The 16,432-nt window shown below is 40.5% G+C and overlaps 1 protein-coding gene across 2 annotated transcripts in view; it reads left to right on the forward strand.

The window, feature by feature from the left end:
- The window catches only part of SNX25 (sorting nexin 25), a 90,066-nt gene that overhangs the window by 41,250 nt on the left and 32,384 nt on the right, over positions 1 to 16,432 (forward strand). For both annotated transcript variants that reach the window (XM_066996238.1, XM_066996237.1), the window contains exons 6-7: positions 458 to 528; positions 11,100 to 11,290. In XM_066996238.1, coding sequence (XP_066852339.1) covers positions 458 to 528; positions 11,100 to 11,290 — 262 coding nt within the window. The remainder of the gene's footprint in view (positions 1 to 457; positions 529 to 11,099; positions 11,291 to 16,432) is intronic.

Consider the following 16,432-nt stretch of genomic DNA (forward strand, 5'->3'; position numbering starts at 1 on the left):
CACCATGTTTTTATTGCATGCAGTAAGTGGAACCTTAACAGACAGCTCGTTGGTCTTGAATTGAACTCCCATCCTAGTTTCCTACAGGAAATTTATATTTACTTCTTGTGTTAAGGAGCATGACTTCACGTTGTGTTCACTGAAGGCTATTAGCTATAGTGTGGCAGCAGTTAAGAGAAGGGGGCACTATTATTATTAGCTAGAAGTTTTCCTTTTGTTTCAAGACAAGCTTTTTCCCTGCTCTACTCTCTATGTGCACTGCTTCTCGGACTGCATATGTACTGCGAAATGGCTCAGTTTCCAGATGAGGTGTTTTGTATTTTATGGATTCTTAAGTATGCTGTATGAAGAACACATTTTTAAAATAAATAAATAAATAAATAAAATATTAACACCATGTTTTTTTTTTCTTCTCTCCTCCTTCTGTGCCCTTATCCCCTACTGTTTTTAAAACTAGGTATCAGATTGTAGTGGAAATAGTTCAGGCAACCACAATCAGCAATTTTCCCCAAGTGAAGAGGCAGAAAGGTAAGAATCCATTTTGGTACTGGTCACATCTGTTGTTTTCGTTTTGGAAATCTATTTGAACTCCAGAAATATATATGCAATCAGTTTGTGGGGGATTTTGAGACAGATTTGAAGAATGCTATGCTTTTAGTATTTCAATTCTGTTTCATTTGTCTGATTCTTCTTCACACTCCTGTGGTGTAAGTATTTTTCCCCCACCCCTCCCACCACTATCTTCAGCTAAGATGATGGATTGAGTCGAAAGGTCATATCTGATGCTTTTATTTTCAGAACATGCTGCATCTTGGATTTCTGGCACTGCAAATTCTTATGCTAAGAATCTCGTTTCCTCTTTCTTTTTAATACAGTCCATTTTCTGAAGTCTGTCTATTCTCCTTTCAAAACACAGGATGAGGAATGATGCAGCATAATTGTCAGTCAGACTTTATTTTGACTCTTCGTTGTATTATGTTTTTGTGTTGTAACACAGAGTGCTCTTAAATCCTTCTGCAGTGTTTTGGCAACTGCTGCCTTTTGAAATATACATGCACTTGCATTTTACATTTGTACTTACATTTAGTTTATATACTCATTTTTGTGATATATTTCTCACAATCTATCGGAACTGTGTTATGTTTTCAACAGATTATATTGATGGCAAAAGTATCAAACCAAATTTTTGCTTGGACAGATACATTTAAGGTATACAAAACCATTGTAAAAAGCAATGGACAATATAAATTGATTTGCTTATAAACAAATCTAAAAGGTCTTGCTTTTAGTTCTTTGTGTCGCACTTTTAAAAGTGATTCAGGTGTAATAAAAAAATGCTGAAACAGAGAAAATAAGCACCCCTTATGGGGGGGGGGGGCACACTAATTTTCAGTCTGAAGAGTTTGGTACTTTATTTTGTGCTTAAATTTCTGAAAGTACAGGGTTTGTCAACGCTGATACACGTTTCTTTTACATCCTAAAATAGAACTAGATGTACGTTCCTTTAGGATATATTGGTTTGCCAAACTGAGGTAAAAGTAAACAGTTTTTGCTCAAGTATATCTTACAGAAAGAGAAATACTGACTTTTTTAGATGAAAGTTAATTTAATGGAAAGTTGGCTTCATAACATAATAAAATGAAACAGGGAAGTTAACTGAGTAGAGTTAACAAAAGCAATCAATCTTGCTAAGCCTATATTGCCATTTGTGCTATCATTAGTCTTTGTTGTGACAAGAATTGATTTAGGGAATATTTTTAGGCAGTTTAGGTTCCTACAATTAATTACTGATGCTCTTCTCTGTCTAACTGGAGTTTATCCACTCAACTATCCACTGTTCTAAACTGTGAACAGAAGAGGTTTTTCTGAAGCTACAAGTGCCTGACTCTTCAGAATGGATATGAAAAGGCTAGTGCTATTTATTCTGCCAAAGTAGACCTAGTTTCACTTATTCTGTGGTGAAGATGATTCTGCATTTTTATGGCCTCTTGAATTTTCTTTTGGATTTTTTCTTTTTTAATACAGGTAAAATTTCACTAGCTGACGCACTGAAGTTTTGTGTTTGGGTATTGACTTGCATTATTAGTTTAGTCCTGTGGCAAACCTGTGTGTGATTTAAGAGCTCAGCTGATGATAGATGACTGCTGCTGGCTGTTTTAGCTAGTGGGGCTATAGAGGTTAGTCATTTCATTTATTAAACACCTAATGATAATTCAACACTGGATATTAGACTATATTAGATATTAGGAAAAATTTCTTTACTGTGGGGGTGGTTAAACACTGGAACAAGCTTCCTAGTGAGGTGGTTGATGCTCCATGCCTTGTCAGTGCTCAAGAGGCATGTGAATAATGCCCTTAATAATATTCTTTAACTTTTGGTTAGCCCTGAAGTGGTCAGGCAGTTGGACTCAATGGTCTTTGAAGGTCCCTTCCAAAAGAACCTTTCTATAAATAGTGTGCCTGAAGAAAGTAGTGACGTGTTTTGTTTGATGTATGTTGAACATTATGTTCAGCACTGCCCTATAATACAGTCCTATTATAATTCACACGCGTTTAAGGCAGATTTCTCATCTTTCAGTTTCTCCACTAGGGCTTTCATCTACCAAAATTTTTAGTCTCGGTTTGTGTACAGTAAACTTTAAGAGGAACCATCAAACCGTAGCAGGCTAAAATCTAATCCTGGAGGGTTTTTGTGTCTTGTTTTTTCTTGAAGGAGGTAGGAAAATTTTCCTAATGTGATAATGAATCTGAATTTTAGGAAGAAAAGTTTAAGGAAAAAAAGCTGTGCTGCCTTCCTTGAAAATAAAAACACACACCCAGAGCTAGCACAGCTCTGTGCAGATTACAAAAGATGTTTGAACGTTTCTAGAACACACCACCACATAAATAATGTCACCATTTTATATTTGCCTTTCTTAATGCCACATCATACCACTACCCTGCAACAGCTAGGTTTCATGGTGAGTAACTAAACAGAAGCTTTATGCAAAATGTGTTTGCACAGTCCCATTTGTTCCCTTTTTTTTTTTTTTAAATCTGTTCCCTCGATACCTGCTGAATATCTGTAAGTGTGTAAGTGTGAGCGGTCAGTGTATGAGCATCTTCCCTTTCCTACTAGTAAATCAGCTTTTTGTGTCATGGACATCTCTTGGCTTTGATTCCATCCTGGTGATAGACAGTCTTACTATCTATTCCCATTTGCTGATGGCAAGATGTATTGTGAGAGTGTGGCTTTGTTTTGAGTGCCTGGGTATTGACCTGGAACAGCTGAACCTGGCCTGGCCAACACTCTGCCCAGCCTGCTATCCTATGTCAGAGTGCAAGAGTAGAGCGAGTATAGCATAATATGTACACAAACATTGTCTTGACTGCCATCAGTTTGAGGCATGGGGCTTTCCTGGGGCAGTGCTTTTAATAGGAAAAGGTACAGCAACAACTATGTGAAGCAGGTAGCGTAGCATGAGCGGCCAATACCCTGCAGCAGTGAGTGCTTGCCTACTATCTAAATAAAGTCGATGCTGCGCAAGTGCATGACTAGCAAGTATGCCTGAGAAGTAGTGTGTACCCATGATGTTGAGTGAGGAGACATAGTTAAGTCTCTTGAAAATGACCAAAAATACTTTAGTTTATAAAAAAGATCAGGTGTTTATTATTTAAGGGTGAGTAGCCTGAGGACTGGGTTACAGACTATGGTGACTTCTCATATGAGCTACAGTTGCCTGACTTTTTTATGGTTTTATCCAGTGATATCAAAGAATTCATTTAGTATTACTGCCCAGAGGTGTTTGAGAGGAATGTTTTTCCCTCAGCAGGGACAAGGTTCTTAATTTAACTAATGTTGGTGCCACCTATTGTCAAAATATCTAGCTGTTAAAGCCCTCTAATATGAGCAAAAAGTCCTTTAGAGTACTTCTGAACATCATTGTATTAAACCTTCTAGTGAAAAATGGCATGTTATAGGGTCTTTTTTCTTTTCAGATTTCTATCTCTTGAATCTTCTGGCATGTGAGCCTAGAAGAGCAAAGGAAAACGTACAAAAGCATCTGATTCGTTTTAAGCAGTAAGTTTTGCATTTGACTCCCTGAGAGAGTCAAATGTCTTAAAAGGTTGAGACAAAATAATTTGAGAGGTTATGACTATGATGCCTGTTGTGGACGGATAACATAACTTCTCTGTCCATGAGAATTGCTTTTGGTCATTGCTAAAGCCGAATGATAAGAAACCACGTGTAGCATTGATGTTTACAGAGGTGTTGACAGTTTATTTTTGGAGTTGAGCAGGCCACTGTAAATAGAAGCTGTTATCTTGCATGCTGGCACTACGCTACCTCCCTCATTTACACTTGCCCAAAACTGCTGAATCTTTTAGCATACAGGCATCTGCTTTATTTCTCCTAACTGACCTTCTACATACCCTCTTCTAAAATTGTCAGGGTCATTCCAGCAGTGACTGGAGGAGGAGGCTTGCTTTTCACTCATCCTTGTTTCTTCCTATTGATATTTTTGGACTGTGCTCTTTTGTACAGTCAGACTGTGCTCTGGTTGGAAGAATAATAGCTTTGTACATCTTTCTGAAAAACAAAAACTCAACCCTCTCTTCACCTTGTCTTTTGATAAGGATTGATCTCTTGGAAGTACCAAATCAAATTTGAGCTAAATTTTAGGATTTTTTTTAGCAAAATCTGCATCTTTAATATTATGAAAGACTACAAATGCTTATCTGAAAATTCTTTTACCGTATTCTAGTAAAGCTGTTTTTTTAAGAGGATCAATCTGTAGGCAATTGTGCCGTGAGTAGGAGAGGGCTTGAGCTTCTGAAAGGTAGACTAGTTCTTAATTTTTCAAAAGAAAAAGCTTCAATAACAATCATGAATTAACCACAAAAATAAGTTCCTGCAAGAGTTTGATGTTTGTTGTAGTGTAGTTACACTAGTTCTAATGTTCAGCAGACGGATCTTTGTTTCTTCTCTCACTGATGCTGTATTACAGGATCCTACAGGGACCCCTTTTCGCTAGATGCTCTTTAAAACAGTAACAATAACAAAACAAAAACAGAAAACAGACAAAACCTCTTAAAGGCATGTACTTGTCTTAGGGTAAAACCAAGCAAACGTCACACCAGACTGTTTCCAACACTGAATGGAGTTATTTGACTGACCGTCTACTTTTCTTTGCCCTCCACCTTTTATGTAACAGCATGACCAGAAACCATCCTTGGATGATGGGATAGAACTGTTTTTTAGGCACCACACTGTAATTGACCACAGGACATTCCTGTTGAGAAAATTGTTCCTTTTCAAGCAGGGATTGTGAGACAGGTTGAATAAGCAGCCATTTCTGTAGGAAGAGATCTGCTGTGTTACAGTAGATTTCTCCTGCTGATCATTCCCACTATACATCTAGATATTTGCTGCTATAAGTGGAGCTCAAGACTTGTACAGAAACAGAACTGTCTGGGGGTCGACTTTTTGTGTACTGTAGCTCTGAAAGATGCTTCAATGTTCAGCTGTAGAAAGGGACTTTTCTTTTAGAAACTTGGATTCCAAACTGACTTCGTTGAGTGGGTTTTGATGTGTGGGTTTGTCAAGGTGATAATTTAGAATGAAGTAAAGTGGATACTTCTGCATTCCAGTTCATTACAGGTGCCATCCAACTTAATTATGACAAACCTAGATGACTTCCCACCACCCCATCCTCCACACAGGAATAAACATGCATACACAATTATTTTTACATAGCGTGTTGGCAGTGTTGAAAGAGCTGCGGTTGTGCTTGCATGTACATGTGGAGCAAATCCTCTACTCAGCACTGGTGAGGCTGCACCTAGAGTAACTTTGTCCAGTTCTGGGCCCCCACGAACAAGAGAGACCTAAACTTACTGGAAGGAGTCCGGTGGAGGGCTACAAGATGATCGAGGGACTGGGGCACCTCTGTGTGAGGAGAGGCTCAGAGAGCTGGGACTGCTCAGCCTGGAGAAGAGATCACTCAGGAGGGAGGGATCTCATCAACGTGTATAAGAGGTGTAAATACTTGAAGGGACAATGCAATGAAGGTGGAGACAGGCTCTGTTCAGTGGTGCCCAGTGACAGGACAAGAGGTAATGGTTCCAACAGAGTGGAACACAAGAGGTTCTATCTAAATATCAGAAAGCATTTCTGTACTGTGCAGGTGACCGAGTCCTGGCACAGGTTGCCCGGAGAGGCTGTGGAGTCTCCCTCCTTGGAGATCTTCAACAGCCACCTGGACGTGGTCCTGGGCAAGGAGCTCCAGGAGACCAGATTACCTCCAGAGGTCCTTTCCAACCTCAGCCATTCTTTGATTCTGTCACCGTTGTGGATGAAGGTGAAGGTTGCAGTGACTGATTGTTGGAGACTCATTTGATTTGTGGTTTTCAAGTCAGTTACATAGAGGAGCTTCCTCTTTCTCCTCCTGAGATCCTTCATGTGAGCTAGTGATGGCAATGCCTCTTTTCTGCAATTGATTTGGAGAGATGACCATCACTGAAAGAGGGAGGGAAGAAGGCTGACTAGTCAGACAGAAGTGACCAAGGGGAACACAGACAGAAGCTATTTGTGGTCAGTGTTATTTTATTGTATAGTACCCATGCTTACTCCCACACTCAAATTTGTCGTACTGCCCCTTTATTTTTTGTTTTGCTCAGCTGTGCAGCTGTGACTGATGGGGAAGGAGGTGTTGCACTGCGCCTTTCTAATGATCACTGCCTGAATTGTCTATAATCTCTCTTTAAGGATTTTCTCCTGGATCTGTTGCCTGAAACATTTGGGGTGTAGCACAACTTTCAGTAGCTGACTTAAACCGTCTTTTATTATCATGGACGGCTTAAGTGTGGAAAGTCAAAACACTGTCATATTGAAGACTAGAGATGGTGTACCAAAGGGAATGGGACTTGAATTGGGGTGATGCTTGATTAGTAACTCAAGGTACTTTTATCTGAATATGAGTTCTTTCTTGGCTGCAGTTCTGTCCTGTGGTTGAACTAATCACACGCTTCTGTAACTGAGGTGATGTGACCAGTATTTGTTTGCACTGGTGAGCAGTGTTTACGTGACTTGATGTGATGGATTTGATAAAGAGCTCTGAATCTGTCTGCAGATATTTGCAGAACTTTTTTTTTTTTTCTTTTTTTTCCCAAGGAGCTGTGGAACCTTTGGAGGAAAAAAAACAAACAAACAAACCCACAACTGAACAAACAACCAAAAACAGTGCTAGCACTGAGAGCTTGAGATATTTGAGATGTCACAGGGATCTAGGATGTATGGGAATGGCACAAAGCTGTGCCAGGGGAGGTTCAGACTGGATATGAATAGACTAGGAAGAATTTATTTACTATTAGGGTGGTCAGACACTGGAACAGGCTTCATAGCAAGGTGATTGATGCCCCGCGCATGTTTGTTCAAGAGACTTTTGGACAATGCCCTTACAATGCTTTAACTTTTGGTTAGTCGTGAAGTGGTCAGGCAGTTGGACTCGGTGATCTTTGAAGGTCCCCTCCAACTGAACTTTGGACCATTTGTATTTTTAATATTTTCCAGTGTCAGCTGAATTACACAGGGAGGAAGAATGCAAACCTTGCTTCTTGTTCCTTGCAGGTTGTGCTTCTGAAAGCAAGGCCCTCAGTGAAATAGTGAAAAACGGCCTGGACCTGAGCTCCTTTGAGAGTTGTAGCTAGGACATGACTGGATGTAACTTCTTGCAGGACCCAACAGAAGAATGCTGATCTGAACTGTGGTGTCTGCATATGTTGCAGAAGTGGTTGCCAGACCGAAAGGGACAATGGCTGCGATCAGCAAATTGGCTGGGTAGCTGTGGATAAGCGGAGTTTGGCGTTGTGCTCTTGGTAGTAACTTTGTTTTGATGCCCTTGGGAGGGCTGCACATTAGCCTTCGGGGTTTTTGGCACCGCATATCTTGTCAAAGTTTCCCCTGATAAGGGGAATTATTTTGGAGGACGTTATTGAAAGAGCCTTTAGCTCCTTTGGGGATCAAGTCTCCCATTAGCTGTTGCTGGAAAAAGCGTATGTAACTTGTGGAGGGAGTGCCAAAGAAGCCTCTGTCTTGTTTTGCTGCTGATGAGCGGGTTTTTTGTTTGTTTGTTTTTAAGGGAAAAAAATATCCAAAAGCTGTAAAGTGTGGCTAAAAAAAAATGCGTTCAGAGGATGCATTTCCTATCTTTGCACAGTGATGGAACAGTGTCTGTCTTAGTAGCATGTAGCTGTTCCTCTTTTTCCTTTGTTGGTGCTTACTGAAGGGTATGCAAGTAAATGCAAGCCTCTTCTGTAACATTCTGTTTTTATTTGGCTTATGCAATGGTACATGAACGTAGAGAACAGCTTATATACTGATTCTCAGAAATGGCAAAAAGGTTTGTGTTTGTATTTCAGTACTTTGGTGATGGGATCAGGAAAGAATACATTAAAAATAAAGTTGGCTTTATAGCTTAAAATGCCTTTTGGTAGGGCTTAATATGAAAAATTAACAACAAAAAAACAAAAACCACAACAGTTTAGATATGAAAATCAGAGAATTTTCAAAAACCTCAAAAGACGAGCAATGGTGTTCCTGGCCTTCCCCAGCTTACATGAAAATGCTCCTCCTGATTTCTGGTAGCTTATTTTCCTACTGTGGAACAGGGAAGTCATGTTCAATGTTCATTGTGCATCCAGCCCGTCTCTCTTGTTCTGCAGCACGTTAGCACAGTATTTGCAGGAATGCCACTCATGAGCCTCCTGGTTTTTATTTGCGAAAGGACTTCACTGCCAGGCTTTTGTGGTGACCAGGCAGTCCCCTTTGTTCCTGGCGCAGGAACAGGTTGGCAGAGTGATCTTCATCTCTCTGCCCCAAGTGTTTCTGACGTGGAGTGGCTCTTTATGGGTGTAAAGATGTTTAGGAAGGATCTTTGCTAAGAAAGTAATTAATCACAGGAAGCAACTGGGACGTAGGGCTCATTAATCTCCTGGACACCTTCTGCAATCACAGGATGATAAGACTTAAAGTGAAGTAGACATGATGACTTTTGCATGTCTGTTTGTTTATTTATTTATTTATTTACAACTCCAAACCTTTGGAAAGTGTGGGTTTTCAAGCCCCAAGAATCAGTCAGTTCTGCGGAGTAATAGCTACGGCTTCAGAGGAATAAGGGAGCAAGATGTATTAGCCCAGCTAAGACAGAGGAGATGAGAGTGTGTGGGTGTACCCTATGGGCATCATAGCTGAAAGGAGAGGTGAGACAGATCTGGGCAAAGTGTTCTGGTGTCAGATCCACACTTGTCTGTATGAATGTATTTTGAGCCCAAAGAATTTAACCTATTCTGAGAACTGTGAACTTATAGAAACCATCTTGGAGTCAGGTACAGGAGGGGAAATGTTTGGTCTTAATCTTCCGCTTTAAACTGCTGTTCACGTATTTGTATTAATCCTCAATATTTTAAATTGAGGGGGAGAGCTATTTTGTACTTACGGTCTTTCCCTGCATTTTGTTGTTCTCCTTTCCTTTTCTCTCAGTAATACTGGTACCTCTGGTCAGGGAACTGAAACACTAAATTAAATGCTCTATTGACTTCCCTGTGGAGATAACATGCCAGGAAAACAGATGGCTTATTTTTTTCACGGTAAACTCATTTTATCTTTTGCTTCAGTGAATATTATCTCTGTAGTTCACTATTACATGGCAGCTCAGATGCAAATGATACTTATCCAGTAAAACACTAACAATCCTTGAATCAGGAAACTTCCATACCAACATACATGAATACATGCAGCGAATAAAGTAAGATTAAAAATACGGTAAAAGATTTTGGGAGAATATCTATGTTCCTGTTACATTCAGGAAGCTCCGTATACTTTGAGTTGTCCTTCAGTATATGAGTGAAAAAAATTCAAGTCACATGCAGTATTTATATGTGGCTTTGAGGGGAAAATAAAAGGTTGGAAAGAATGTTGAAAGATACCTCAGTGTATTAGAAATGTATTTCAAATACCTGTTTGAAGTCATACCGAAGAGATTTTCTTTTGCTGTGCATGCATTCACAAACCTAGCTGCACGGTTGTTCCTTTCTAGCAAGCGTTCTGGAAATGGAATGCTGTTTTCATCCCCATTGTTTTACTAGTGTTTGGTGTTTTAAAACGTAGAATAGATCTCTATCATTTATCTCTGAGCAGTCAATTAATCTTGAACTGAGTACAAGCCACGTACTTTGCTATAGAGCTCTAGTTGCAGTCTGCAAAAGCGGGTTTTTTTCATCGAACAAAAGTATAATAAAATTAGTGTAGAAACATGAATCAATTTCACCCTGCAGGTATAAAACAGGCATGATTTCAACACAGTAAGATTTTATCTGCTTTATCTACTCCTTTATTTTTTTTAAGGCCCTACTGATTAACTAAAGAAGCTGGAATGTAGAATATACAATCATCATACCTTTTATTACCAAGTCTTATTCAGCTGTCTGTCTTTCTCATGTACTTTACTACTTAACATTATCGTTTAGTCTTGCTGTGGCATGATAAGATTTTTCTTAGCCATCTCACTATTTTGATTGGGCTTCAGTAAATGTTACCTGAGGGAGAGACTGATTGTTGTACTGTTCGCACCAAGCTCAAGAAATTCGGATTTACATATGAGGTGCATGGGAATATGAAATGCTGGCCTGGAGCGGATTGAGTCTAGTCTCTCATGACTCTAGGTAGTCAATGTTATGTTCAGTAAGGTACGTAAACTATCAGCTCCATGAGTAGCTATACACTATGGCTGCAGGTAACATCCTAATGCAGTTATGACCTGTAGTAAATTTTAGATCTGTGTCTTTTAACAAGCTATGGCAAGAGAGCTGGAGGGGGATCAGCATTCAATGGATATTTGAATACGGATTTTTTCCTGAACTGTTTTATATAAGCGCTTGAGGTATCATAGGAGAATATTTCAAAATAATCATTGTTTCAAACACAAACTTTACAGCATCTGTACTCACGCGCACAGTTGATTCCTGAATGACAAATGCTGTGATCAGGCAGGTCACAGAGGCATTGGTAAGAAGATGTTTTTGTGTTACAAAAGATGGTCTTTGGTTTGCTGTATTCTCAGATTCAAAAGGAAAAGAAACTGCAGCAATGAAGGCTGACCTACTGAGAGCTCGCAACGTGAAGAGGTATATTAATCAGCTGACAGTGGCAAAGAAGCAGTGTGAGAAGAGAATAAGGCTCCTGGGAGGGCCTGCTTATGATCAGCAGGAAGATGGCGTTTCTGATGAAGGTGGTGCCCCTCAGAGTCAGAAGGTATGAATTGAATAACACTTACGTTGTCTGAAGGTCATTGTAAACATGTTAGTTCATATTAACCCCACCGTCATTAATCCTCCTTTCCCCCAGGAGTCAAATGTAAATTAATTGCTGCATATTTTATTTATCTTGGGAAATAAACACTGCAGTGCCTGGGAAGACTACTGATGGTTCAGGATGGAATATTGCTAAATGTGGAACTTCACAAAGGATCGGGTGGCTTATAAGTGTGTGTAATTTTGCAGGCATATTGCATACAGGGAGTTGATAAGGTCAGGGTAGCAACTTTCTTTCTAAAAAGATTACCAACATAAGTGCAATGTTTCTTTGTTATATTTACTGTAGGAAATACCTGTAGGTTTTGTAATACTGAGTTACTCAAAAGCAAACACTTACTTCTGGAAGGCAACTGGCAAAATTAAGGGCAGTTGCTGCAGAACAGCTCTGTTAGAGCTGTTGACCGAATGCTGATTTTCCACATCACTCTACTCTGGGATTGAAAAAAATGTAACTGCTGTGATATTAGTCAGCAGCTACAAAAATAAAATCATGGCTAATTGTCCTTGCTAAACTTTGTTTAGTTGCTTCCTTGTGTAATTTACTCTGTCCCCTTTGGGCAAAGCACAGCAATTTGTATATTCCAATTAGAAGATTTTATCTTTTTCGTATAGGTAGAACAAAAAGAAGTTATTTCTTCATTGTTGTGGTTTAACCCGGCTGGCAGCTAAACACCACACAGCCGTTCGCTCACCCTCCCCCCTCCCTCTCTGGGATGGGGGAGAGAAACGGGAAAGTGAAGCCGGTGAGTTGAGATAAAAACAGTTTATTAAGACAGGAATATAATAATAACAATAATAATAATAATAGTGATAATGATAATAGTATTAATAATAATAATGTGTAAGAAAACAAGTGATGCACAATGCAATTGCTCCCCACCCGCTGACCGATGCCCAGCCTATTCCCGAGCAGCCGGCCCCCCACCCCGGCCAGCCACCCCTATATATTGTTTAGCATGACGTCAGATGGTATGGAATACCCCTTTGGCCAGTTTGGGTCAGCTGTCCTGGGTCTGTCCCCTCCCAGCTCCTGCTGCACCCCCAGCCTGCTCGCTGGCAGGACAGAGCGAGAAGCCGAAAAGTCCTTGGCCTGGTGTAAACACTGCTCTGCAACAATTAAAACATCAGCATGTTATCAGCGCTCTTCTCATCCTAATCCAAAACATAGCACCCTACCAGCTACTAGGAGGAAAATTAACTCTGTCCTAACTGAAACCAGGACATTCATGTAGGGATCTTTTAGTTTTGTTACGTCCTTATAATAATTGTAACATAGTGGCACACATCTCTGTACTTTTTCTTGTATTTCTCAATATTTATGTTCTTTTAGTTGTATGACCTGAAAGAGAACCATTTCCCTGCTTCCTCCCCCTTTCATTTGTCCTTAAAGCATGACCTCAGATGGCATGTCATAGGTTGTGCCAAGGCAGCCTGGATCTGTTTCCTGAAGTTGGATGTCGCCAGTAGTGCCAATGAGAAAAGGACAGAGAGAAGCGCGTGGCAGAAATGCATGGGCCACTTATGCTACTGTGTAGACACCTTTCAGTGCCTGCTGAGATACTACGTACTTTCCAGGGTAGATATATGGTGACAAACGATTGTTCAGGGTCAGGTAATAAAGCTGCATTGGGTAGGGGCGTTTACTGTACTGGTGGTGGAAATGATGGGATCTAGTGCTGCTCTGCTTCTAAGGTTTGGATGTGTTTCTATAAAGAAACCCTAGAACCTCCCAAAGTAGTAAATATGGAATTTGCTTCTTTGTTCTGTTATTCCCAACTCTGTGGGATGAGGAAAGAGGCTCAAGGTGGCTGGATTAGAGACAGAGGCCACAATGGTCTTCTCTGAGCACAGAGGAAAGCCCAGGGCTTGGCTGTGGAAGGGAAGCTTTCTCCACTGTCATTTCTTCCCATCCACTGCCTGTTTTCCAGCAGCTGCTGTCTGAGCTCTTCAAGGCTGCCAGTGCTACTTTGGATGCCGGCCCCTTCTACGTGGACAGCATTGATCAAATACTTCGGCTTTTCACAGCAAAAGGGGAAAGGCTTGAGTAGATAAGCTAATGTGGGTATGCTGCTGCTGGAGGCCCATCACCACTCCTTAGAGTCGGGGTGTGCCAGCTTGCTGTTCGGCCAGTGCTTAACCTGCAGAATAGCCAGCTTGTGTAGCAGAAACTGGAAGTTTGCATTTCTTTAACATGTATGAAATAGGTCAGAAACAGGCATTTACTGATAGTGGTTTTGGATTATTATTTTATGTAAGCGTAGTACAGAAGCTTGAATACATTAGTAACTTTGGGGAATTTTTGGTACTAGTTGAGCAAAGGACAACTGGACTAGTGGCCTTAGCCGTGTGTTTTGGTTGCATTTCTGCATCCTACAGAAAGCTTCCCCTTGTGGTTGCAGGGCAGTAATAGCATTGCCGGTAAATCTTTAATGCATGTTCTCATTATGGTCTTAAATTTGGAGATGGATTATTTGGAGCTGTCAGTGTTCTTCTGTTACAGATTAAAGAAACAAAAAAGATGTGATCTGAAATATTTTTTTATTCCTTTTACAGCAGAAGGTGATTGAAAAACAGTGTTGGTTTTCGATAAATATATAGAAGTCTTGGGATTGTATAGATTTTGCATGTTTCAATTACCACGTTATCCTTAATGTGTAAATTATAACCAAATGTTTAAAACCAAAAAAAAAAAAACCAAACCAAACCAAAACCAGTTACCATCTGAATCTGATTTCTGTCATTAGCTCTGATACTGATTTATACTCTGCCCCAGGTGTCAGATTTGCTTCCAGAAAAAATGCAGTTTTAATTAGTGTAAAATATAAATCATCTCTTCTAATCTGCTCCTGGTCAGTGCAGTTTTAGTTCTTTTTCTTGGAAACTGTACCTGCACAGTACTGCAGTAACTTAATCGAGTTCTTCTTGTCTGCATTCATTTAGCAAATGATTTGTTTGGTCTGTTGCGTTCTGTACAACATCCAAATAACAGCATCTGTGATGCTCAATGTGTGGAGCTGCAGTATCTCCTTAGTGTAGCCATTCTATGAACCATCAGTGGTAAAAGGAGCTCTGAGCGATCTGATCCTTGACTAGCTGTGAAATAGCGAGGAAAATTCCACCCAGAAATCATCTGAAAGCTTTTTGAGGCAGAGGCAGTCTGCGTTCTTCACTCTGCCGTCAAGGACTAGGCTGAGACTCCTGCAGAAGAGCCTGCTTCCACCACAGTCCTTGGATAGATGCCGACTTAACTGGTGACTGATCAGATTTTCACTGTGATGTGAAGCAGAATTCCTCTGATCTGACTCTGTGGAGCAGTTATCAGCTGTTAGAGTTACTCATATGCAAATGTGGTTGTAGTGAATGGGAACTTGGTCTGTTGCACAGGAATACGGTACACTGCATCTGTGCCATAACTGGTGCATAAACAAGCCCTTCCAAATTAAATAGTTGTTTTATGTTTGTCTCCAGAGAGGTGTTGTGACTGTCCAGCCAGTGAAAGACTTCAGGGAGTTGCCAAGACCAGGTCTCTGTACTTTAAAAGTCCAGGAACAAAATTGTTCTGTTTGCTTTGTTGGGGATGCTGGTCAAAACGCCTGCTGGAAAATACGTTTCTAACCCCTTCCAAGTACTTGGCAAAGCCTTGCACCAGCTGTGGCATGTTAGTTACTTTGCTGTTGGAGCAGGGAATGGATGTGGCTGCTGTAAAGCTGCTGTTTTTCCACCAACGCAGAAGCTGCTCTTGACTTAAGAGGACTCGAAGGGTTGCTGTTGAGGCTGATAATTCTAAGATTGTATCTGCTAACTGGCTATTAGATTTGAGGGTGCACACATGCCCTAATGCACGTGCGTGTGCCAACATAGCTTAATGCTTTGTACTCTAATCCATGATGATACTGAGTCATAAAATCACTCACTGAGGATAACAGAGTAGCACAGAATCTTGATCTTTAAATCAGAGAAGGAAGACTATCCCACAGAATCCTTCCTGGATTGTATGCACCTTATGACATCTTACAGCTTCAAACCTGAACAAGTCTTTTGTCTTTGTTATCACTGATGTCTTAATAAGGTTCATAGTCCAACGTTTGTAACCTTTTTGGTAATTACAGAGTGGTCTAGCCTTAAATCAAACAAGAGCCTAAAAAGAGTTTGTGAGGTTTCATATCTGCAGGAAAAAGATGTACAAATGCTCTTCTGTGTATTTTTTATGTTTTGTTAAAATAGTTTGCAAGGTAACTATGCAGAAGATTGAGTAAGAGCACTGTTAGGTGCCAGCACTTTCAATACCATGGGGTGCCTGTGCAGTGAGCCCTGGGGTAGGGGAGGGATGGCTGCGCTTGCCTTGCTCCCTGCCCAGCACTTACCCACAGTTACCTTTGAGAGGGGTTGGTTGTTAACTGTCCTCCTTGCTGGCAGCCTCTGTGGGGATACCAAGGATGATGTAGGTATAGAGACCACGGTGACCTCTCACTCAAAAAGCAATGGCGTGTGCCATCACTTTAAGCCTCCTTTAAGGTAATTGTAGAGCGAAGTATAGAGCGTGATGATGTACAGCAAAAGCAGCTAAACCACAGACTAGTCTTTGAATTGCCATCTCTATATTCCTCTTTTTCACAGACTGACATTCTCTGTTATGACAGTAAGCCTAGTTTCAGCAAAGCTGTCTCAGTGTTGTTCAGGGAGGATGTGCAAGGAGTGAACTCTGAAGGACAGATGTTTGTTTTATTCATGTACCTGAATAGCTCTTAAGCTCAGAGCAAGCCAAGTCCAGATGGTACTGGTATGGTGAAGGATGCAGAGGAGGAATGGCACGTGACTACCACTGAGGAACTTTGAAGACGAAAATGAGCTTTTCAACTGAGACAAACAGAATTTATTTAAACGCTGCTCAAAATTTGGAGGAGCTGTTTCAGCCAGAAATAGCTGGCTACAGTTTTTAAAGAGCCTTCTTTAGCTTGGCTTATTAAAAAAATGACTTGTGTCAGTAATTGGGCACGTGAATGTGTATGCGATTCCCTCCTGTGCAGCTTGACTTCAGCAAACGATTTTTCTTAAATTTGAATCAGTGGTTTGGGTCTCA

This window comes from Anser cygnoides, chromosome 4 (assembly GCF_040182565.1).
Source record: "Anser cygnoides isolate HZ-2024a breed goose chromosome 4, Taihu_goose_T2T_genome, whole genome shotgun sequence".
Lineage (NCBI taxonomy): Eukaryota > Metazoa > Chordata > Aves > Anseriformes > Anatidae > Anser > Anser cygnoides.